General features: G+C 40.1%; 1 protein-coding gene across 3 annotated transcripts in view; it reads right to left on the reverse strand.

The window, feature by feature from the left end:
• The window catches only part of PTPN11 (protein tyrosine phosphatase non-receptor type 11), a 71,800-nt gene that overhangs the window by 37,958 nt on the left and 9,224 nt on the right, over positions 1-24,618 (reverse strand). For all 3 annotated transcript variants that reach the window (XM_019734066.3, XM_074321626.2, XM_074321627.2), the window contains exons 2-6: positions 16,534-16,656; positions 11,225-11,419; positions 9,072-9,264; positions 6,138-6,254; positions 5,364-5,477 (exon numbers count right to left, since the gene is read on the reverse strand). In XM_019734066.3, coding sequence (XP_019589625.1) covers positions 5,364-5,477; positions 6,138-6,254; positions 9,072-9,264; positions 11,225-11,419; positions 16,534-16,656 — 742 coding nt within the window. The remainder of the gene's footprint in view (positions 1-5,363; positions 5,478-6,137; positions 6,255-9,071; positions 9,265-11,224; positions 11,420-16,533; positions 16,657-24,618) is intronic.

The raw sequence follows: 24,618 nt of genomic DNA on the forward strand, positions 1-24,618 counted from the left end.
AAAATGTGTGTCCATCAAGCCTCAAACAGGGGCTGCTGATGAAAACAAACTAGATGGGAGCAGAGGAACATCTCAAAGCAAAGCCTGGAACATTCCTCCACCATTTAAGCATCGGAAAGCTGTCCTCTCTTGAAATATACACAAAGGGTCTGAAGCCAGTACAAGTCTAGCTACTGAAAGCGGCTCAGATTCAACACTCAGTACAAATATTTATTTGTACCTTCTGTGTCAGGCTTTCTGGATAATGGGGCTCCGGTGAACAAAACAGGACCAGCAGTCCTTGTGGGACCCACGGACTGCTCTGGGTTATTTTCTTAGATGACATAAAAGGCATAAAAGAGCAGGATAAAAGCGTATCCATCTCTTTCTTTGTTCCCCATCAGTTTCATTTTGAGCAAAAACATTTCTTTACTCCAACAGACCTAGTCAAGTTTTCTGCTTCTATGGATTCACAGTACAAGAGACAAACATTAAACCAATAACCACGCAAATTATTCATGAATTCCAAGGATGGTAAGTCCTGTACAGGAATGGATTTGCTGCTATGTATGTGCACATGTAACGGGAAGAACCAACCCAGGCCCGGGCACAGGGATCAAGGAAGGTTTCCCTGAGAAAACGACCCTGAGGCTGGGAACTAAAGAGGGAAGAGATGCTAGCAAGGTGAAGAAGTGAGGAAGGAAGAACATTCTAGTACAATCCCGCCTGTAACACCATAGAATTAGTTGAAGAATCACAGTCCAATTACATGTCCAGTAGGCAGTGCAAACTTGAACATGTCCAAAATGAAAGCTGATCACCTGCCCCCAAACCTGTTCCTCCCAGCCTTCCCCATCTAGGTTAAGTGGTAACTCCATCCTACCAATTGCTCAAGCCAGAAACTTCTCTTATCCTTGCCTCAGTTGTCTTCTCTTACCACACAATCTGCCAGCAACACTGCCTTCAATCCTGACAATTCTACCTCCAAAATATCTCCAGGACCCAGCCACCTCCACCGCTCAGCTCTGGTGCAAGCAACGGTCGTTCCTCGGCTTGGATGATTGCGTCTGCCTCCTTACGTGTCTCCCTGCTCTGGCCTTTCCTTACAGAATGCTCCACGCGGCAGCCACAGTGACACGTCTTCCCTGTGCTCAAAACTCCCGGAGACTCTACTTCCCCCAAGTAGAGGCCAATGGCCTTCCACTGACCCACAGTGCCCTGTGTGACCTGACCCCTCCACGGTCGCCTCTACATTTCCTCTTGCCCACTCCTCTCCAACTGTACTGGCCCGTCTGCTGATCGGGCCATATGTGAAGGGCATTCCCACGTGAAGGCCTCTGCGCTTGCTGTTCCCTTTCCCTGGAACGCTCTTCCTGAGCTTATCTGCATGGCTTGCTCCTTATTGCCCACAGGTCTCTGTGTGTGCAAATGCCACAGAGATCTACGTAAAACGGTAATCCTCAGCGGCACACACCTTTATCTTGCCCTGCTGTATGTTTTCCCCCTTTTTCCCCCTCCCCCTCCCACCCCCCACCACTCCAGTTCAAGCCGTTGTTTCTCAGTCTAGTTGTGTAGGACACAGCTCCCTGGCCCGTGCTGGTATTGTGAGCCTTGCGCTCCCCCCAGCTGAGGCAGTCGGTTGCCTGACTGCCGGCCACTCACTCTGGCCACCGGCTGCTCCTGGCAGCACATGGCAGCTCACACCAGGCCACGGCGGCCTCAAGCTACTCATGGTGTTCCAGCTCCAGGGAGAGCCATTGTTCACTCTTAGCTGTAGAGGGCGCAGCTCACTGGCCCACGTGGAAATCGAACCCTTGGCGTTAGGAGCTCGGTGCTCCAACCACCTGAGCCACCAGGCCGGCCTGCCCTACTGTATTTTTTCCATAGCACTTATCACCATCTCACGTATTGAATATTTACTTGTTTCTTTGTTTAGTGTCTGTCTCTCCTAATTGACTATAAATTTCATAGGGACAGACTTTGATTTGTTCCCTGCTACATCCCCAGAACCTAGAACAGAGACTCCAGCACACAGACTGTGCTTAATAAATATTTGTTGAGTGAATCATAAACCATCGGTGTCTACTGTTTGTGGCAGATATTTGGGGAACATTTATTTACCCAACTCCCTACAACCCTCATCTCTGACAACTATTTTTCCCCAGACAGGGTGGTCCATGCAGACATATCTGTCCTCTCTGTGATCATGTCCTTGGCATTGCTCCTTGGACCAAAGATGGATGGCCTCTGAGCCGATGAGACTGAGACTTTGACGCAAAGACTGAAACTTGCTAGCTGCAATATCTGAAAGGGGCTACAACTAAGGTCTGTAAGTCAAGAAGCAGAGAAATCTGCTGAAGGAAAAGAAGGATGAAGCAGGGATGTGGAGAACGGGGCTACTGGAAACAGAGAGGGCAGAGAAATGGAGGAAGAAGGTGAGGGAAAGGAAGAGTGGGGCCCAGGGGCTGTCAGTGGCAAGATTTCCATCCTCGACTTGGGTCTTACAGTCAGATGCAGTGTCCAGACTCAGTCCACCATGCGCCCTGGCAGCTCAGGCCTGGAGGACTCAAAACGGAGGAACAGGCACAGAGAGGGGGCAGACTCTGTAATGCAGCCATGCACTGTGCACCTCGTCAGGATGAGCAGGTCTGACTTCAGGTTTCCGGTAACCGGCACATCCCAGACACACAATTACAGGACCGTAAACTGCCTTTCACTTAGTTGGTGTCAGTCTCGTGTTAGCAGAATTCCACTGCCTTTCGATAAATCTAGAAATATTAGCTGCCTCTTTACATTCAGGAGCAGAGGGACACAAGATGTTTACACATCAGAAACAGGAAAACAAATCAAAGACTTGGGTTCATAATGTCTCGGGCATACAATGTATCCGAGAAGAAAATCATCAACCTGAATTTATTTCAGCAGCAAAGGAGAAAAGAAGCAGAGCTTCACAAGAGACTTTGTATTTTAAGATGCGTCATAAGTGAAAGTAATTTATAAATGTCTTCTAGCAAAACAGACCTGAAGGACATACAGAGTTTTACAGATAAACAGGAGTTGGGCATACAGACAAACAAAACATAGCCGTCAGAATTAAATCACCAGTGGCACTGCAATTTAGAGCTATGGTTCACGTTAAAGACTCTCAGAGCACACAGTAAGATGGACCTGATCCTAAATTTACCACCTTCCAGGAAACAGCTAAGGTACAACAGCTCAGATAAGAATGCCTTGCTATTGTGAACAAACCCCAGTTTCAGAGGACTTAGGTTATAATGAATGTCTGCTTCCACGTATCTAATTTTTTCTATAATGGTTTGTTCTGTTTTCAGACTTATTCTACTGACCGCAACCTTAAAGGGCAATTTTTTTACATGGCCTGGATTTGAGAAGCAGGTACATAAGAGATCTAGAAAGCAGGCCATCTGCTATTTAGATCTAGCTCCAGTTTAAATGAAAGTTAATGCCCTGATTTAGTGCATGATAACTTACGACCTTGGCCTGACCTCTATGGAGAACTTGTCGAGTACAGAGGTGTGCTCTTATTTTTTTTCATTTCCCCCAAAAGCCAACTCAATCCCCACCCCCACCTTTTTTGTTAACAATGTATGAAAGATGACCTGACTTTGAGATGTCACAGAGTGCTCGCTTCGGCAGCACATATACTAAAATTGGAGATGTCACAGAGTGAAACCATCAGGCCAATGTTCTTTTTCCATGGCCAGAAAAGTCAGGCTAGGACTTCCTTCCAAGTTTGTATCTTGACCCCCACCAATGGAATCTCGAAAACACCTCTATTGTCACAAGCTCTTTGGGAAGGTTTGGCTTTGTTTCCCTAAGCATCGCAATATTCACTATTATTGTTAATAGTTTTAGCTGTGATAATATTCTGGTTACAATTTTTGAAATGAAAGTTAAAGATGAAATGACATCTGGGATTTGCAATAAGCCAAGGCTGGGGGAGTAACGGGTGCAGTTAAAAAGACTGCCATATATCAACAATTGCTAATGCTGAGTGACAGGCATACTGCTGTGATTATCCTATTCTCTCGGCTTTGGTATACATTTGAAATTTTACATAATAAACACTTTTGAAAAACAGGGTTTTCATTCAAATTTTATGTAAGGCTTCTACAATTTCTGTACTTATCCACCTACCTCATGAGGCTTTATAAAGACTAAATGAAATGAAGTAAATGTAATACAAGGAATGTTGAAATGCTGCCTTTTGTTATGGAGGCTGGCAGGATACAATCAAGAGAATCCTGAGCTTGACATTTTTAAATTCTGACTTATTCAGTTTGTCATCACTTTTTCGGCGGTGATGCTTTTCATCACTGCCTCCCGTCTCTCCATTGGAAGGGCCTTAAAGACAGAAGCAGCCCTGTCCATCTCGTCTGCCATGTATCCTCGGTGACTAACCCAATGCCTGGTGTGAGAATAAACCTGAGTCAAGTCCCTGTTCGGCAACGTTGAGCAAGAGCTGTGAATGTTCTATTCTGCACACATCCCCACTGCCACAAGGCAATCAATACTTGTGGGGAGGCAATTTACTTCACCTTCCTGAGCCTCAGGCTCCTCCTCTGTGAAACAGAAACAACAGTTATCTCAGTAAGTTGACCTGACGTACTGTGGCTAAAATCACTTCATCTGGCCCTTCACTCATTCATTCCACAAATATGCATAAATTCTAAAGTCCTACAAAAGTTTGGAATCATGAACCATTTATGGAGTTTCTGTTTTTTGTACGAGGCTCTGCGCCGCGTGCTAGGGGTAATGATGAAGGTAAATATGGCACAATCCTTGTTTTTGAGGAAGTTTTCTGTCAAACGGATGAGAAGAACAGGAATGAGATTATATGATGGTAAGTGACATATCAGAGTACAACAGGAACAGCACATTCCCAGTGGGGACATTCTCCTACCTGAGCTGGTTTCAGGAAAGAAATCATTTCACTTAACTTCCCAAAGTTATAAATTTCAACGCCAAATTGAAGCCACCATGAGGTACTTCACTTTTACTTACTTATTCACTGCAATAAGGCTACAGATTATTTCTGTAGACCCCGGCCAATGCTGGAACTCTTCCAAAGGAATTAGATCCTTTTGTTTTTCTGGGTTTCTGCCAGCAAACCCAAAGAGCCAAATGCAGCTACTGGCTCATCCATTTCATATTAACTGCCAACTCCTTTCTCCAGAACACAGTGCCCTTCTATTGCAAAGAAGCCCCCTCAGCAACGTGTTCCATGCCAATCAATGGCCGAATTCAGAAAGGACACGGATTCAAGTTTTTCATATCCCACTGTGAACCTGAGACCAACTTTTCTTCCATTAAAAGCAGAACTTCATAACTCATGGGGGAAAAAAACTTTTTTAATAACTTACCTCAAATTCTTCCCAAAAGCCTTGTTTGACTTTATCTGTGGTCTCGGCTAATTTGCTTAGTTCTCGAACCCGGCTTTCTATTTCAGCAGCATTGATACGAGTTGTGTTGAGGGGCTAATGAAATTCAGCAGTTGGTGTGAAATGAAGAAAGTATTACAGAAGAAAGTGTTAACGCAAAAAAAAAAAAAAAAAAAAAAAAAAAAAAAAAACACAACCAAACTTCTATTTCGGTATTTATAAAAGCAAGGACAGGAAGTTCACAGGACCTAGTAATTCACAATAAACATTTTTCAAATAGTTTCACTTTCTCTTCTGTTCTACCAGGAAATATATCTTTTTCCACTCTCCACACACCCTTAACTCTGCTGCTATAAATTCAACCTATTCTTCTTGATAAACAGACCGCAACCCAGAGGGGTAACATCATTTGCCACTAAGTGATCAGAGTGAACTTTGAAATAGCAATAACTCCAATATGAGTCAGTATGATCACCCAAAGGTGCTTTAAAAACTCTGTGTGGCCTTTGGGAGATCCAAATGGAGACAATCATGGAAATGACGTAAATCTGGAATTTGTTTCCACATACCAGGAGGAGGGCAGTGAGTAGCGTAACAATTGAAATAAGATTTGATGCCGTGATGGTAACTGAAGCTGGGTGATGGGTACATGGACGTGCCTGATACTATTCTACTTCCGTGTTTTTGGACTATTTTATATTAGGATGTTTTCCACTCTGTAAGGAGATAAGAGCTTTAGCTTTCCAATACGCTCACCTGCTTGAGTTGTAGCACTGTACCCAATGTTTCTACCATGGGATTCTTCTTGTAATGCTCCACAAGATCGGTCAAAGAGTCAAACCGTTCTCCTCCACCAACATCGTATTTCAGTTCCTTTCAAGACAAAAAAAAAAAAAAAAATATATATATATATATATATATATATATATGTTTATTACCTTGATGTTAAATTACTGTTTTCCCAACAGCTGTAGTAGCACAAAGGAAAGGACGCCCAGGACAATGAAAATGAAACGGCTGAGCCAACGTGAGAGAGTGCGTCACAGGGAGAAAGGCTCTAAATAAGCATCCAGCATCAACTAGGCCACAAGAAAGTTTCTCCTTCGTAAGTTCACTAAGTAGTTAAAGAAACGAAAAACAGTATTCTTTACTATTTTGTATTACTCTAGGTTAAGTGACTATACATAAGGCTGTAGAATAGAAGGTAAACAACTCTTTCTCTCTAAAACACGACAAGCTCCAAGGCTGGTGAGACAGCACTGAAGCCCAACATACATGCCTTTACTTTCATCTAATAAAAATTATAAACAGAGACCAGGAAATTTTTTCTGCTCCTCACATCAGAATAGGCTACTTAAGGGAAACAACAGGAAAACAGTTAAACTCAGAAAATACAAAACCCTAGAGATAACATATATGAAGATATGTGGGTACAATCTTTTATTCAAAAATAAAATTTTCAGAATGACAAAGTAAAGACCTCTGAAAAAAATCTCCTCTTCCATAAGAGCAACAACAACACTGGCAAAAATTGCCATCCACTTTGTCAGAACTCTGAAAATTAAACAAGAACTTGCAATAGTCAAGGGAGGATTTATTCAAGAAAAATGGTAGCTCTTGGTAAAAACAGCAAACTGTGGTGTTTTCACTTGCCCTCCTCCCTCTCTCCTCTCCCCAGCTCCTCAGTCGATTTGAAAACCAAGAGCCTCGTGACCACAGTAGCTATGAAAACAAGCAACAGAACACAACGAGAGGGGATGGAGGGGATTTGGAGCTCTTGCAAAAGACCTGTCCCCAGAGAATAATCACTATTTGGCCTGTTTAGCAGCTTCTTGGAAAAGCCCTGTTTTCCAAACTTGTCTTCATTTGACTTTATTATCAGAGCTCACTCAGCCCTGTCTTCAGCGGATCTGCCAGAAACAATCAGCAGCAACTGCTTAATATCACAGCTGCCTGAGGTAGCAATACCAGTTGGGGTAAATAAGAGAGTGACTAAAAACTTAAAAGGAAAATCTAGGCAATGGCCATAGGGGGCTCTGAAAACCTCCAACATATTCTTGAGAATCTAGAAGACCTTGTGCATGTAGAGGGCTGTGTGAAGTCCAAGAAAGATCTGAGAAGGCCCCAATCTTCACCTATGGCTGAACTTTCGGTTCTGCACAAGCAGGAAATGAAGGCTAAGGCGGAGTTTTAAGCTGCCAGAGTGTTAAAGGCATGCCCTAACACATAACCCTTTGGCAAAGATTAGGAGACTTAATGGTTCGAGGCATGTAAGGAAATCTCTGTCCAATAACCAACTGACCACTAACTAACCAAAGACTTCAGTTGGCCACACATGACAAAGAATACGGACTTTACAGAGTTGCTCCAGGAAAGTCACTAAACACCCGAGCAGCAACAATTATAGCAACACTAAAAAGTAGCAATAAAAACCCTGGGAAAGGAGGGTATCTGATTTCCAGAGTCACCATGTTATATCATTTAAAATGTCTAGCTTCCAACAAAAAGTATGAGACATGCAAAGAACCGGAAAGTATGGCCCATACATAGGAGGAACAAAGCATTCAATAGAAAAGCCCAGACACAGACAATAAATCAGCTAATATAAGTATGTTCAAAGAATTAAAAGAAAATACACTTCACAAACTAGAAGAAAATATGAGCAGGATGTCTCATCAAATAGTAAATATTACAAAAACTTGTACACAAATGTTCTTGGCAGCATTATTCATAATTGCCAAAATGACTGTTACTTTTTAAAGGGTAAACAAAATGTGGTATATAATCCATACAACAGAATATCTGACAATAGTTTACTGACACAGGCTACAACATGGATAAACTTTGAAAACATTATGCTAAGTAAAAGAAGCCACGTATTATATGGTTCTAGCTATATGAAATGTCCAAAATAGGCAAATCCATAGAAACAAAAAGTGGACTAGTGGTTGCCAAGAGCTGGAGGGAGGGACAAAATGGGGAGTGACTGGTAACGGACACAGGGTTTCTTTCTGGGATGATGAAAATGTTCTGGAATTACATAGTGTTTGTGGTTGCATAATTGTAAATACACTAAAAACCACTAAATGGTCCACTCTAAAAGGGTGAATTGTACAATGTGTGGATTATGTCTCATTAAGCTGGGTGCTTTTTTTCGTTTGTTTTTTTCAATTTAAAAACTGAGGCAATAGTGAATGGACCGTTCCTATTTAGGACACGATGCCAACACAAAGTTAACCAAGAATCAACCTACTTGGCCCCGTCACCACTTAAAAACAAGAACTAGCGAGTTCAATTCTCCCGTCCTTACTACAGGGTTTCTGTAACATGCAGGCGACTGCAGTCGCAGGCTAGACCAGGACAGTCCTAAGAAGGAGCTGAGGCCGTCACTTTAGAAACAGAGACGGAGGCCGACTCCGGGGGCCGATGAGCAGAAACAGATTAGATGCTGCAGGGCAGAAGGTGACACTGAGGCATGACTGAATGTGTCAGAGACTGGAAGTAAATCATTTACTACAGTTCTGAAATGATGAAGCGATGATAATGAACAATGTACTAAAAGTGGAGAAGCTCCTGACCACATGAGCGAAGAAAATCTGACTTTGGAAATAACGGCATCTGTCTGCTTCCAGCAGAAAAATCACCCCAAGATGACATTTTGCCAGACCCATAGTTCAACGGAGGCTTTACCTGGCAGCGGATCATGACATGGGTCACTTTGGACTTGCCGTCACTGCTCTCCCCCTTGTCATCACCAGTTCGGACAGAGAGAACAAAATCTCCAGGGTGGCTCTGGCTCTCTCGTACCAGAAAGCTCCCGTGTTTTCCTTTCTCGGTTAGTAACTTCTCTGCTTCTTTCCCAGAGAGGTGTCCATGAAACCACCTACGTTTTTTTTAATGAAAAGAAATTGAGTTCGGCCATGGGTTCACAACATTCTTTCACAAAACTACCATATAGAGTCAGCTCTCCTAAACACAATTAAAACACAGACACGTCCCCTCCAAGAGACTGAGTGATCCCGCAGAAGACAGAATTTGCAACCCAAGCAGACAGGAAAAATGACAAAGATGTCAAGAATGACTATTAAACTTCTTAAATGAGCCCAGTCATTTGGAGACAACTGTCCTCCATGTTTCCTATTTCTTTTACACCTCCCATCTTTTAAAAACATAATTTATCATTTCTCCACACCCAACACTAAAAGGACTCACTGTTTAATCACAGCCATTTAAAGAGATTATAATAGAAAGTTATGGTAGAGACAGAGAATCATTTGGAAGTTTGCCCTTGCTCTGGCATGTGAACCAAACTTACAAAGGATCTTCATTATAAACCAATTCAAGCATTTCCAATTTTTCCATATTTCCAACCTCTACTTGGACAGTCTCCAGGTTTGCTGTCAACATCTTTGGCCTGAATACTGGGTTATCATTTCAAAATGTAATGCATATTAGACTTGGAGCAGGGGTGAGGGATTTTGCTAAAAAGGTGAATTCCCATTGCTCACAATACGCTAATTCTGAATGGGGCCCAGCAATCTGCAGGTTTAACCAGCACACCACAGTCCCGCCATAGGCCGCCGTCCAAGGACAAACTCTAAGACGTTACTTTAAGTTACTACAAAAACATCTTCACATAGTTATATTAATAATGTGGCCTTTTCCCTCGGGGTCTCGGTGAGAAAACAAGCACTGTCACGGCTGCTCATGCTGTGGCTCCTCACGACAGAGGTATACTTGTATACTTGGAGTCATTTTTCATCCACCCTCAACTAAACAGAGTAAAATTTAGAAATAAACTGCAGAGAGCTGGCAGATAGCCTTTTGCTTGAAGCTACAGTGGTGGCTGGAGAAACAAATTATCAGCATGTAATAGCACAGACATAGAGGTGCAAGTTGGAGAAAACTACCTGAAGACACAAAATATACAAACCTAATTAAGAGACCCTGCATTTGTACTGAGTCAGAGGAGACTGGAAATGGAGAAAAGCAGTAAAATCAATACAAATTAAGTCAAGCCCCAGCTTACCTCAGCTTAGATCTAATGGGCGGAGGGGGAAGAGCTCTGAAATAATATGATTCCCTCTAAGCAAGGTCATTCTCATACATTTGTGGATAACAGAAAAGAGCTGATGAAAACTCAGACCCTCGGGGTTCTCTGCTCTTCCACTTCTGAGCTTAAACTGACATCTGTTGGTGGCACTGCTGAATAACGGGTCGGGAGCTACTGCACAGAACTGCTGAGACTGGTGTCTCCAGCATCATTGGTTTTCCTCTCATAACTCTCCAAGATTATCAGCTGAAGCTCAACAATCTTAACATTACGGCATGTACTAAGAATATACAGGAATAGTCTGAGAACCCTGTAGAATGAGCGTAAGTAACAGTGATGAAAGCTTTTGCAAGAAAAGGACACTGAGAATAACCTGATCCTGTTACTCTTTAGTAAAACTTTAAAGACTGAAGCTTGGGGTGAAAAAAGCGAAGGGATTAAGAAATACAGATTGGCGGTCACAAAAGTCATGGGGATGTAAAGAGCAGCTTTGGGAACATGGTCAATAATGTTGTAATAACTATATAGGGTGTCAGGTGGGCGCAAGATTGACCAGGGGGATCACTTCCTAAGTTATATAAATGTCTCATCGCTATGCTGTACACCTGAACCTAATATAGTGAATGTCAAGTATAATTGGAAAAAAAATTTTAATTAAAAGCAAAACAAAACAAAACAAAAAAAAGATTGCAACTCGAGAAAGATGTAAGCCAAACCCCCATAATGCACTCACATAACAGCTCAGGCATGGGAGACACTCAGACTCTGCTGTTCCTCAAACGTCACTGACCTTTCAGAGGTAGGATCTGCACAGTTCAGAGGGTATTTGAGCTCAATAACGTCTCCATTCTTCTCTTTCAATTGCCCATGATGTTCCATGTAATACTGAACCAACTCAGCCAAAGTGGCAAACTTCTCCCCTCCATACAAGTCATAGTAATCACCAGTGTTCTGAATCTTGATGTGGGTGACAGCGCCATTTCTTCTAAAATAGTCCATTAGAAAGGCGGGGGGGAAAAATAAATAAAGAGCTATGCTGGTAAACATGGATCTCATATTCATTATCAGATTTCACCTAAACATTAATACAAACCCAAGGATGGAGTTTACAATTTCCCTGTAAGAAATGCAATGAGTGAAATAACCACACAATGATTTCAATAAAAAGAACTGTGCTTATTAGTTTCCTTGCCTTGTACTTCTACTTTGAAAGTCAGACCTATTAAACTGCACATATCATATGACAATGATTTTTCTCATCATTAATCAAGACATATAATCAAAGTGAAACAAACATATATCTACTGTATAATCCAGTAAATCCACTCCTAAGTGGATTTGGGCAAATCCTTGCCCCAAAGAAATGAAACTGCATGGCTACCAAATGACTTGTATAAGAATATTCATTGCAGCCTTATTTATAATAGAAAAAAACTGAAAACTCAAACATTTATCACCAAAATGGATAAGCAAATAATTGCATACTCATACAAGAGAATACCACACATCAATTTAAAAAAATCACTGATACATCAACATGGATGAATCTCAAAAATATTATGTTAAGAGAAAGAAGCCAGACAAAAAAGAACATATGACTTCATTTATATGAAATTGTAGAATAAGCAAAATTAGTCGATGGAGGTAGAAATAAAAATAGTGGTTGCCTCTTTGAAGGAGGGAGAGTAAAAAGGGGGCACAAGTAACTTTCTAGGGTGATAAAAAAAACTCCGTATTTTGACTGGGGTGTTGGTTACATGAATATATACATTTGCCAAAATTCATCTCACTGTACACTTAAGATGCTGTATATAATTGTATCTTAAAAATCATTTTAAGGACACATATAATTGACAGTTTTCCAGCATAAGATGACTAATGATTCCACTGAGTCGACATAACACTGGCCAAAAGTTTCTAAAACTTGATATTTTAATTAGCCTAGGCAGTCTTTGATTCCTACTTGGTTTTCTGAACTACTAAACACATCTCAAAGACACCCATTTATCACCTAGGTGAACCCAAGGGGTCTGGCAACCCCCAACATATATTTATTACCATCACCGACATATACGTATTTTTAGTCTGACCCTGTATCATTACTGATGAAGCCTCTGGGAAACATAAACACATTTCTGCTAAAGAAAAGGAAGATGGGAACTAAGGAATGTAAGAAAAATCATCCCCTTAAATGTTAGTGACAAGATCTACTTCTGATTTTTGGTGACAACCTTTTTCAGTGGGTAAAAAGGCACTGCAGGCCACTCTCCTCCAGCTCGCCTCACTCTATTTTAACACCTGAGCTTTTAATGTCTAGCCTTTACTTAATGACATAACACAAAGACATTCAGGTATGGACAAATCAATATACAGCGATACAGAAGGATCTCGAAGGCATCATGCTGCATGAAAGAGGCACAATGCAGAACGATATGCTTAGCACGGACCATTTATGAAAACTGAACACACACAAGTAATACTATACATTGGTCACGATACAGACATACATACACATATATGTATATTTTATTATACATCATGTATATAGTATATTATTTATTATATTATAAATATGTGGACTGTTTTTTAAGGAACTAGGCAGAAACTTATGATAATAGCCTCATCTGGGACAAAGGGAAAAACAGGATCAAGGGTAATAAGGGAAGTTTTGCTTTATTTTATATTTTATTTTGAAGAAAAAAATGACTGGCAATAAATATAACATGGGTGATTGTCCATACATTTTTGTATTTTTCTGTATTTTTTTCTCAAAATTAAAAAAGGATGATCTTCTGTGACTAACTGAATAGACAGCAACATAATCACCAATTTTTCAGCATGGGCACACAACAAAAAGGTTAGATCGCCTGCAGAGAACCAGAACAATAAACACACACACACACACACACACACACACTACAGTATGTATAACATATATCATATGTAAGGAACCATAAAAAGTAAAACTTCGTAATATTGCGGAGTTGTTAAAAGTACTAGTTCTAAGACAGTTCATGAAAAAGATATTACAAGTGGCCTTTTAACTTGATGAAAAGATGTTCAGCTTCAATTACAGGAGAAATGAAAACTAAAATTCACTGAGACAGCATTTCTCACCTATCATGTTGGTGAAAATGGAAAACTAGATAATACTCAACTAGTGACACTGTGAAAAAACAGGTACTGTACTTTCATACACCGCTGGTGGGAGTACAAATGATCCAGTCATGATACCACTGCGGGCACTACAGAGGGGTATGTGGAAAAACCACGCTACGTGTACTTTTACTCTCTGCCCCAGTCATCTCACTCCTGGCAATTCAACTTGAAAATACATTTCCGGAAGCACAAAACATATGCAAAAGTTTATTATATTCATTGTGGCTTTATATACCATTGTAAAGCATTGGAAACAAATTCCCATCTGTAGGAAATTGTATAAAGGTATATGCTATACAACTGATTAAAACAATGAGGAAGCGTACTAAAAGATTAATGTAAGTGAAAAGAGTAAACTACAAAGAAATGTATTCAGTGTTCTACTTCGTGTGTAGAAAGAAACACAGAAGGATAAGTCAGATAACAGAAATGGTTACCCACAGGGACAGAGTGGAAATGAGGTACGAGGGGTAGGGATAAGAATGGTATTTCTGAGAATATGCCTTTTTATATAGTTTCCTTTTACATCTTGTAAATGTTTCACACAGTCAAAAAATAAAATTAAACCAACAAAGACCAAAAAAACTGAATACATAAGAAAAAGACTGAATACAAAATGAAAGAAATGAATCCAACTTTGTAGTAAGTTCATTAACTTCACAGAAAATGATGAATTCCTGTAACTTCTGAACATAGCGCTGATTGAAAACCCTAAGTGGGATATATTCAAAGAACAAAAAGACTCCAAAGAAATCCTGAGCTATACTTAATGGGTTTGTAATTAGAAAGGATAATGGTACAGTGATTCTGAGTCTCTGTTTGTATTACAGGATTGGGCAAATGAGGTCATATATTGACAGGAGAAGAGAAACACAAACATGGAATGGAAAAAGGTGAGGAAGCTGCGTTGAACTGGAACTATCAGTATGAACACTTGGTTTTAAATATGTAAATATTTATTTCCCAGCTCTGTCTGCTGTAAGGGCCTAGAAGCAATGAGCCTCCAAGAGCATAAACACTAAAAGATGGGGCAAACAGATACTATGTGCTTCCTGATGGGAAATAACGGGATGGCTTCAAAAGCCTTTATTGCAGTAGTGAGGGAAATTTGAAAATGACTACACATTAGATAATATCATTGAATCAATGTTCAACTTTCTTTTATATAATGATATTGTAGTTATAGAGGAGAATGTCCTCGTTCATAAGACATGCACTCTGCAAGTATTTAGAGGTAAAAATGAATGTCCTGATAGCTGCAACTTATTTTCAAAAGATTCAGGAGAAAAAAAGTATGTAACACACACACACTCATAGAGAGAAAGAGCAAATATGGCAAAATGTTTACAGGTAAAGGGAGGGTGGGTGTTCACTGTATTTCCTCCTTCCAACTTTTCTATAGGTCTGAAATTCCTCAGAATAAAAAGTTGAAGGAAAAAACCTCCACCATTTCCATAATCTTGGGTCTGCTGCTTAGCGTGTTTCCCCGAAAATAAGACCTAACTGGAAAATAAGCCTGAGCAGGATTTTTCAGGATGACATCCCCTGAACATAAGCCCTAATGCGTCTTTTGGAGCAAAAATTAATAGAAGACCCAGTCTTATTTTGGGGGAAACATGGTAGTAGCTATGAGACCAGATTACTAACTTAACCTCTGTGTCTCCGCTTACTCACATGTAAGATAAAAGTAATAGTGGTTCTTATTTACAGGTTGTTGGGGAAATTAAATACAATGATGAGTATAGAGCACTTAGCACGTCAGCCTGGAGTACGTCAAGTCCTCAATAATGTTTGCTATCATCTTCATCATCATCATCGTCATCTAATCTCCATCCAAACTCTTACAGATCAAATGTCCCATAACTTTAGGTTAGAAGTCTGTACTGCCAAAAGCCCAGAAAATTCCTCCAAAAACTAATCTACACCAAAAAGGGACTTCCCAAGTCCCAAAGGGCTCCTAAATAAATCCTGAAAAACGCATTTTACTTACATCTTTATTTAAAAATAATAATAAAAGTGAATTCACAAAGCAGTTCATTTCTAGCCCTTGGAATGAGCTGGAGTAAGGAGACTGAGTATATAAGTGTAAGTCAATTTCTAGAAAACTCTTCCACACCTTCTCTAAGAGACATGTAAGAAGATGTTGGCTGTGCTGTTCAGAGAAATTGAAAGCAACCCAACATCCAGCAACAGGGGACGGGATCCACTGGTGGGACGTTCACACCATTCAAATATTATATAGCCATTAAAATTAATAAGTAGACCTGTATGTACCAGCACAGAACTTAAAAAACATTAAAGGAAGTTACAGAATAATAACATACTTTATAAAGCCATGGATGTGAATTCTAAAAACACACAAACCAACTTGACATTGTTCCTACACCGTCCGAGTATGAAAACATGTTCAGGAAGGATATATGCCAACCTCTCGATGGCGGTTTCCTCTGGGGAAAGAAGGGAGGGGAATGGGACTGGGCAGGGGAACACACAGGACCACAACTTCCTCAGTGATGTTTTATGTCTTGAAAAAGACAAGGGATCTGAAGAAACTCTTTAGAAGTATTTTTCCCACTAAGAGATCAATAGAAGGGAAGGAAACATGCAGGACACCAGGGGTCAGGATGCGTGGAACCAGGAGAGGGAATCGAGCTTAGGAATCTGTTATACCCGGCTCCTACCCATCCTCAGCGTCAGGGGAGAAGAAATGCCCACCATCACCCCCTTCAGCTGAATTTCCAAGCCTCTCAGTCGCAGGAGTCCCCGTCCTGAGCCCCATAAGCAGGCTTGAATCACGTCTGATCTGTGGGCCAGGCCTCACCACAGGGCAGCGGGCAGGCCTGCAAACTCTAAAGGAGGGCAGCAAGTTGTCCACGCGGGGTTTGAACGTTTCCTACCTGGAAAACACTCTCAGGAGTCTCTCTTGGTCTTCCAACTTACCTAACGGAAAGTGTGAAGTCTCCAGGGTTACTTTTACTGGGCCTTGCCAAAAAACTGCCATCAACTCCTCTTGTCAACAGTAGGTTTTCGGCCTCCACACCAGTGATATTTGGGTGAAACCATCTTGAGAGAGAGAGAGAAACAAAAAGCAAAGGATTCTGTCAGCACTAGTTTCCACACCATCACAGCTGAAACGCCTATGAGTAGAGCAGCTAATAAAAATACAAATCAAGACCCTTCTGCCCTCCTGCCTCCTCTCCTTGGTCACAGCCACAGCCACCCCCACCCCCTCGCCTTCCAGTGGTAGAGGCCTGGGATCCTGCCAACACAGCTGCTGGGGCTGGGGGCAGGGTCAGTGGGACTGGGGCTGGGGGTATGGGCATTAAGCCAGGCACTTGGTTGGCCAAGCCCAAAAAGACAGTCCACAGGGTCGGGAGACCGAATGCATGGAGTGGGATTGAACAAATAACTAAGTAAACATATTGAGGATAATGGGAGCCAGGCTTCGCACGTTTGGAGGAGATACAAACACGGAATAAACCCTGTGGTGGTAGATTCGAATTGGAGGTGTCATCACAAACTCTAGTTTTTAATACACATATGGAGATAGACATGCAGATGTAGAAGTACACATGTATGTTTCTGTGTATGTATATGTACTGTATACACACACACATGCATACATATTTTCCTGGCTCCTCTGAAAGGGCCTAGAAGCAGTGACACCCCAGTATCCATCAGCACACCTAGTACCCTTATCTTGGTTTCTAAATACCATTCTCCAATGAAAGGAACTGGGCTCCTTGGAGAAACAGCTGGTTCCAGGGCTGGGCAGTAATAGGAAGGTGAGCCTGAAACGTCTCGGTGCCACAGCACGGAAGCGCTCCAATGAGAACATGTCAAAAGGATACAGGGCGGCCTCCCACTGGCAAATCAAAGATATTTGTACCTCAAAGTAAGCAATGATATAACTAACTATAACCCATTGAATAAAATAGGAAACCAAGAGTCCACACAGAAATTAATTTAAAAAAACTACGGTTCCTCAAAAAATTAAGCATAAAATTACCGTATGATCCAGAAATTCTACTTCTGGGTGTATCCCCAAAAGAACTGAAAGCAAGGACTCAGACATTTGCACACCCACGTTCATAGCAGCATTATCCATAATAGCCAAAAGGTAAAAGTAACCCAAGTGTCCATCAACATTTGAATGAAGAAACAAAACATGATTATACACATTGATAGAATATTATTCAGTCTTAAAAAGGAAATCCTGTCACGTGCTACAACATGGGTGAACCTTAAAGACATTATGCTAAGTGAAATACACCCGTCACAAAAGGGCAAATACTATATGATCCTACTTAGCTGAGGCACCTGGAGTAGTCAAATTCATAGAGACAGATAACGGAATGGTGGTTGCCAGGGTGGGGGAGAAGGGGGAAAGGAGAGTTATTGTTTATGGGGACAGTGTCAGTTGGGAAGATGGAAATGTTCTTGAGACGGATGGTGGTGGTGGCTGCCAACAATGTGAATGGAATTAATGTCACAGAACTGCACGCTTAAATACGGTTAAAATGATTTTGTGTTATGTACATTTAACCACAATTGAAAAAAAAAAAAAAAAACGCATGAGGAGAAAGGGAAAGCCCTCTCCAGGAGAATCACAAAGAATCACATATAATAATTATAGAAAAAAAATAACAGAAAATCACCATTTGGTAACAAGCATATTAGTAGTTCTGGCAAGAATCATCAATGGATGGTAAACCTAGTGGGTGACCATTTCAGGGAGGGCAGCATATTGACAGCAACTCAAAGCACCTCTCCAGAAAATGCTTAGTAATTACTTTTTACTTAACAAGCAAACACTACTAACTGAAGTTCACACCGGAGAATTTGACAGATACTATCTTAACCAACTGGTGAAAGTGAACATGACCAGTTATGGGTGAAACTGACATCATGTGCCTCCTGACGTCATGCGCTGAGAAGAACAGTGTTATTTCTGTGATACGCCTGCCAAAATGCACTGCCTAATCTAATTATGAGGAACATCAGACAAACCCTAAGTGAGTGACATTCAACTAAGTGGCATGAACACTTCAAAATTTGTGAAAACCGTGAAAGCGGGGGCAGGGAGGGGGGTTATCAAAGAACTATACAGATTACATGCCAGTAGCAAGACACAAGTAATACAACGCATGATGCTTTCTGTACTGTATGTATCATGGACCACAGGGAAGAGAGACAAAGGGAAGAGAAGGGCTTTTGTTACTTGTTTTGCCTTTTGCTATAAAGGACAGTAAAGAAACAATTTGAAAGAGGGATAGGAATTCAATGATGGCACTATCATAATGTAAATTTCCCTGATTTTGCTGAGGGTACTGTGATTATGTGTGTGAGTGGCCTGGTTTTTAGGAAAAACACACGGAAGTATTTTGGAGTGATAAGGCATCATGTCTGTAACTGCCTCTCAAACAGTTCAGAATAAAATTATATATACTGTGTGTGGGGGGAGGCATATGTGGTAGAACGTTAACTGATATATCTGGGTGAAAAGTAAACAGTTCTTTGTACTACTCTTGTAACATTTGTGTAAATTTGAAATTATTTCAAAATAAAAAGTTTTAAAAACACACTAATAATGAAATCCACTGTGGGTAGCATCTGCTTCAACAAATTCCTCTCTAGCAGTCTCGGAACTGTTCGTCTCAATTGGCCATTTAAGTTTAATAGTAAAAGACTGGTTAACGATTACAATGCATCCTTATACCTTCAGAAAGAAAGGAGAATATTTTGTGGACCATTTGGTTTATTTTTTTTGTATGGCAGTTTTTAAAATCAGTACTTTTAATGGAAACAACACGACAAAAAAATCTGTCCCAGAATTGTGAGACCCATTAAAACAACGTTTCATGAGGGGAAAAAAAAAAAATTCCTCTAGTTTCCAGCAAGATTTCCCTCATGAATTCCAAGTCACCATTTGTGGGAAGAAGAGTCATCTCTAAAGTCAAATTATCCTGGACCTTTAGAGGCTAATTCAATGCTCCCGGGAACATTAAGTCAATATTAAAAGTGGAGTCCTGGGACTGACAATCAAATGAACTTTTAAGAGACTGCTCAACAAATATTGGCCCAATTAAAGTGTTTTACAGCAGTGAAGCAGAAAGACAGCGCAAGGGAGAAGGGACCGCTGTCATAAACCGTGCGTTAAGGACAGAGTCCGACAGCGTTCTGATTAGAGCTCCGATCACACAGACCTACCGGTATGTGTACACCTGAGCTCTACCACTTACTAGCTCTGGGACCTGGGCAAGTTCTTTCCACCTCAGATTTTCTCATCTGCAAAATGGAAATGATACTTCTTAGGTTCATTTTAAGAATAAAATGAGTGGAGTCCCGTTGGCTCAGTTGGTTAGAGTGCAGTGCTCATAACACCAAGGTCACTGGTTCGATTCCCACATAGGCCAGTGTGCTGTGCCCTCCACAACTAGATTGAAAACAACGACTTGACTTGGAGCTGATGGGTCCTGGAAAAACACACTGTTCCCCAATATCCCCCCAATAAAAATTGGAAAAAAACAAAGAATGAAATGAGAATCCATACAATTGAACATTATTCAGCCATTAAGAGGAATGAAGTACTGATAAATGCTACAATTTGGGTGAACCTCAAAAACATGCTAAATAAGGCAGACACAAGAAGCCACATGTCACATGATCCCATTGATACGAAATGTCCAGAATAAGCGAGTCCATAGAAACAGAAAGTAGATTAGTGCTTACTTAAAGGGAGAGGAGGATAGCTAACAGGTACAGGGTTTCTTTTTGAGATAAAGAAAATGTCCTACAATCGTACTGATCCTTGCAGTATGTGGATATATTAAAAACCACTGAACTATGTACTTTAAATGGGTGAAATGTATGGCATGTGAATTATGTCTCATTAAAGCTTTTTTTAAAGCATGAACTGGGATAATAAAAGAGAAAGCTTATTACATTCATTCATTCGTTCAGTAAACACTAAGCCCTATCCCAGGCAAGGCATCTAGGCACTGAGAACACCACAGTTAATAGAATAACATCCCTGTCCTCAAGAAGCTTTCTTTATGATGGAGGAGACAGACAATAAAGAATAGTATAAAAATAAATAAAATGCCAGATGGTGATAAATGCCACAAAGAGGAATAAAGCAGTGAGAAGGGAACAGAGACAGAGTGAGGTAGATGTTATTTAGATAGAGTGGCTGGGGAGGGCCTCAGCGCTAAAGTAACATTGGATCAGACCTGGCAGAAGTGAGGCAGCAATGTGCAGATATACAGGAGACAGGCATACGAGGTAAGGGAAGGAGCAAGATCAAGGGCGCAGGGGCGGACTGTATTTGACATGCCCAGGTACGCAAGAGACCAGTGTGACTGGAACAGAACGGGTAAGGGACAGGACATGAGGCCAATGAGATAATAAAAAGTCAATGATGTATGGCCTCGAGGTCCCCGTAAATCTTCAGCCTTTATTTTTGGGGAGGGTTTTAGGCAGGGGAGTGACATGATCTGACTTAAAATTTTAAATCATCTTTCAAGTTAGTGTGCAAGGAAAGCACACATATGGGTTAAGAAAGCTACTGTGATAAACCAGGCGAGAAATGACACAAGGACCACGGTGGCAGCAGTAGTAGTAATAGCCCAACTCGGAATCTTTTAAGCGCAGACAATGGAATTTCCTAATCAATTACACCTGGGATGGGAAAGAAAGAAAAAAAGTAGCAACGACTCCTAGGTTTTTGGCCTAGTCAACTAGAAGGATGGAAGTACTGTGCATGGAAATATGGAAGGGATATGGAAAGGAAAAACAAATGTTGGATTCTGTACGTGTTAAATTTGAGACGCTCAGTCGTCTAAGTATCTCGTACCTACTAAGCACTAAATGTCAGACATTATTATTGACAACCAGAATAATAAATATAAAACTGATTCTGACAAGAAATCAGAAAAAACAAGAATCCAGATGTTGTCTATTGACATCCCTATTGTTTATATTAACTGAAATTTATTTTACTTTTAAGTTTTCTTATGGCATCTTACTAGAGTTTGGGGGGGGGGGGATCTAAACATCATTCTGATTGTCCTACAGAAAAATCACAAGGCTGATATCAAAAGGAAAAAAATTTATTAATTTGCTTTTTACTCCCTCGGAGAGCTTGTGAGAAGACAGAATTTCACCCAGGGAAAACTCAACCTCCACTTATATGATACCTATCATATCACTCCAGCATCCAACATATTTGCATTCAGTACGATCACTTACACTATCCATTATTTTTAAATCTTGTCCACAGCTTCTTTGATTTATGGTTCCCACCTAGGTCCCCACAGCCCTAGGGAATCAGAAATGAGTTAACAGAAAGCTTCCAGTTATTTATAACTTTTCAAAAAGTACAATGGAAATCTTACATTAACCCTCAATTTGTCTACCTATATCAGCTAATTAAAATGTCAAATCCCTTTTGCTTTTGGCTGCAAAACAATTGTTACTTGGTGGGGTAGTCTGAAGCTGAGTGGCATATACATCTTCCTCTACCAAGGGGAAAAAAAGGGGGGGAACTATTACATAATACAGTTTTGGAAACATTTTTCTTTTCAGAATATTAGGTTTATAGTTTAAAGAAAGAGAGAAAGAGAGACCCCTTGAGGTGACAAGGCTGGGAATCGTATGTGGCATGTGGTGGCAAAGCCTTCCTGGTAAGAGCATGGACTCTGGAGCCAGACTGCTTTGGTTCGAATCCCAGCCCTGATGTGAATCTACATATTTCCTGGGGAAATTAACCCAGAACAATCATCCTGACACATAATCTAATGAAACTATTAGACTTCAAGAGAAAGGGAAAAAAATCCTCAAGGCCTCCAGGAAAAACAATTAAATAAGTTACTACAGGAAACAAATTAGGCTAGCACCAGACTTTTCAAAGCCAGCACACACAGCAAGTTGACAAGTGGACCAGCGTTTTTTAAAAGCTTCATGAACGAAAGTGTAACGAAAGTGTAAACCAAGAATTTTATATGCAGCCAAATTATCCTTCAACTATCAAAGATATAAAAAAACAGGTTTCAACGTACAAGAACTAAAGGAATGTTGTACTTGTCAGCCTTTCCTAACTTATCTACTAGAGGACAAGCTTCATCTAACCAAATGATAACAAGCCACATCCACAAAATAATTGATGGTGAGCATTTAAGAATCTATAAAAGTATGTGTTAAGACTAAAATGAAGATGCAAATGAGGGTAGAAAACTAATGAACACGGTTATATATCATAAGTAGAAATCCTGCAACTAGAAAATGGGAAAAGGAAAAGGTAAAGAGAGAAGAACTTGTACAGGCCACAGGCAATGGATGGGTGTTAAAGGATAAAGAAAAAATCTGATACAAGTCACACAATAAAAATTAGATAAGACAGAAGACTAAGCACATTCCAAAAGTGTAAGGACAAAGGTGACCAATAGAACAAAAATACAAGCCTTCTTACATACCCCCTGAAAAACTGTTTTCGACAAGCATAAAGAATGAACATGTCTTAAAAAAAATACATACATCTTGTATATATAAAAACACATTACATATAGTTATAAAATATTATGCTAGAGTTGAAACCAAACCTATCAGTCCTAACAGTGTGAGTTTGTTCTCTATTAAAACAAATCAACAACCCATAATGAAGATAGAACACTATAATTATCTATGTACCAAATAACACAGTAATCACCTTTGTAAAGCAAAAACTGCACCCTACTCCTAATTCTAATAAGATTCTAATTATTATTAAAATAAAATGATGGTTATATTGTAGTATTTCAAAAATACCCTTGAACCTACAATTATCAGGTTAATGAAATGAATAAAAGGAAAATAATTTTACCTCCCCCTTATGGAAGGTGAAAGGTTGTTGTTCTCTCCCAACATCTTACTCCATTATTAGTCTTCATTAAATGAAATACTGCAGGCTCGGCAGTTGCTTCGTTCTTAAACACTGGTCATCCAGCCTGGGCCCCACTATCTATTTGCTGATCTGTTCCCTTACTGCCATCACTGTCATCTCTTTTTTAAAAATAGGTTCTAAAAGAATTTCTCAGGTTTGTGCGCTACCACGGTGACGGCAGCCTCGAGCGCAATATTTACTGCTTCCATCAAGATCTTTTTATTCGGTTATCCTGATTTTCATCCCCATTTAATCTGTCCTTATCTTAGCCAGCTACTTTGGGCTCCTCTAATTTTTTTTATAGAGTCAATGTCCTTTTGGATCTTGCTGAGAACAAAAACACACACTTTCTAAAATCTTTTTAATTCATGTATTGTAATAGCACAGATAGGTATAAAATTCAAAAGAAAAGGCCTAAGCTTCTCTCGGGCTCCCAGTTGCACTCTTCAGAACTATAGTTAGCAGTTTCTTAATCTTTCAAGAAATGTCTCATGCATACACATATACTTACTTATCTACGTGTGCATATGTGCAAACACACTACTGCCTCCATGCCCGCCTGTGTAAAATACACATCCACACAGAATCTTCCTATTTTTTTCACTTACTTGGACCTGAAGATCTTTCAATATCAGTATATTCTTTTTAGCCTTACTGCTACACAATAGTCCATTCATAATTTATTCCCTATTCTAGGACATTGATACTATTTCTAAGTTTTTGTTATTACAAATAATGCAGGAGAATATATCCTTTACAACCATCTTTACACACTTTTATAAGCACATGTATAAATTAAATTTTTAGAAATAAAATTGCTTTGTCAAGTTTTTTTTTTACTTTGACAAATTTGCCAAATTGCACTAAAAAAAAGGACCAGTTTCAACTTCCACAAACTGAGTGTGAAAGTCCCTGTTTTCTCTCACTTTTGCCAATAGTACATATATTAACAAACTTTTTCATCTTTGTCTATCTGATTAACGGAAAATTGTACCATTCTAGTTTGCATTTCTATGTGAAACTAAGCACTTTTTCATGTTTTCAGAACACTTTTTTTTTCTTTTCTGTGAGTTGCCCGTTTGTCATTGCTCATTTTTTTAGATGTT

The sequence above is a fragment of the Rhinolophus sinicus genome, chromosome 9, assembly GCF_057876585.1.
Source record: "Rhinolophus sinicus isolate RSI-liver-muscle chromosome 9, RSI-T2T, whole genome shotgun sequence".
Lineage (NCBI taxonomy): Eukaryota > Metazoa > Chordata > Mammalia > Chiroptera > Rhinolophidae > Rhinolophus > Rhinolophus sinicus.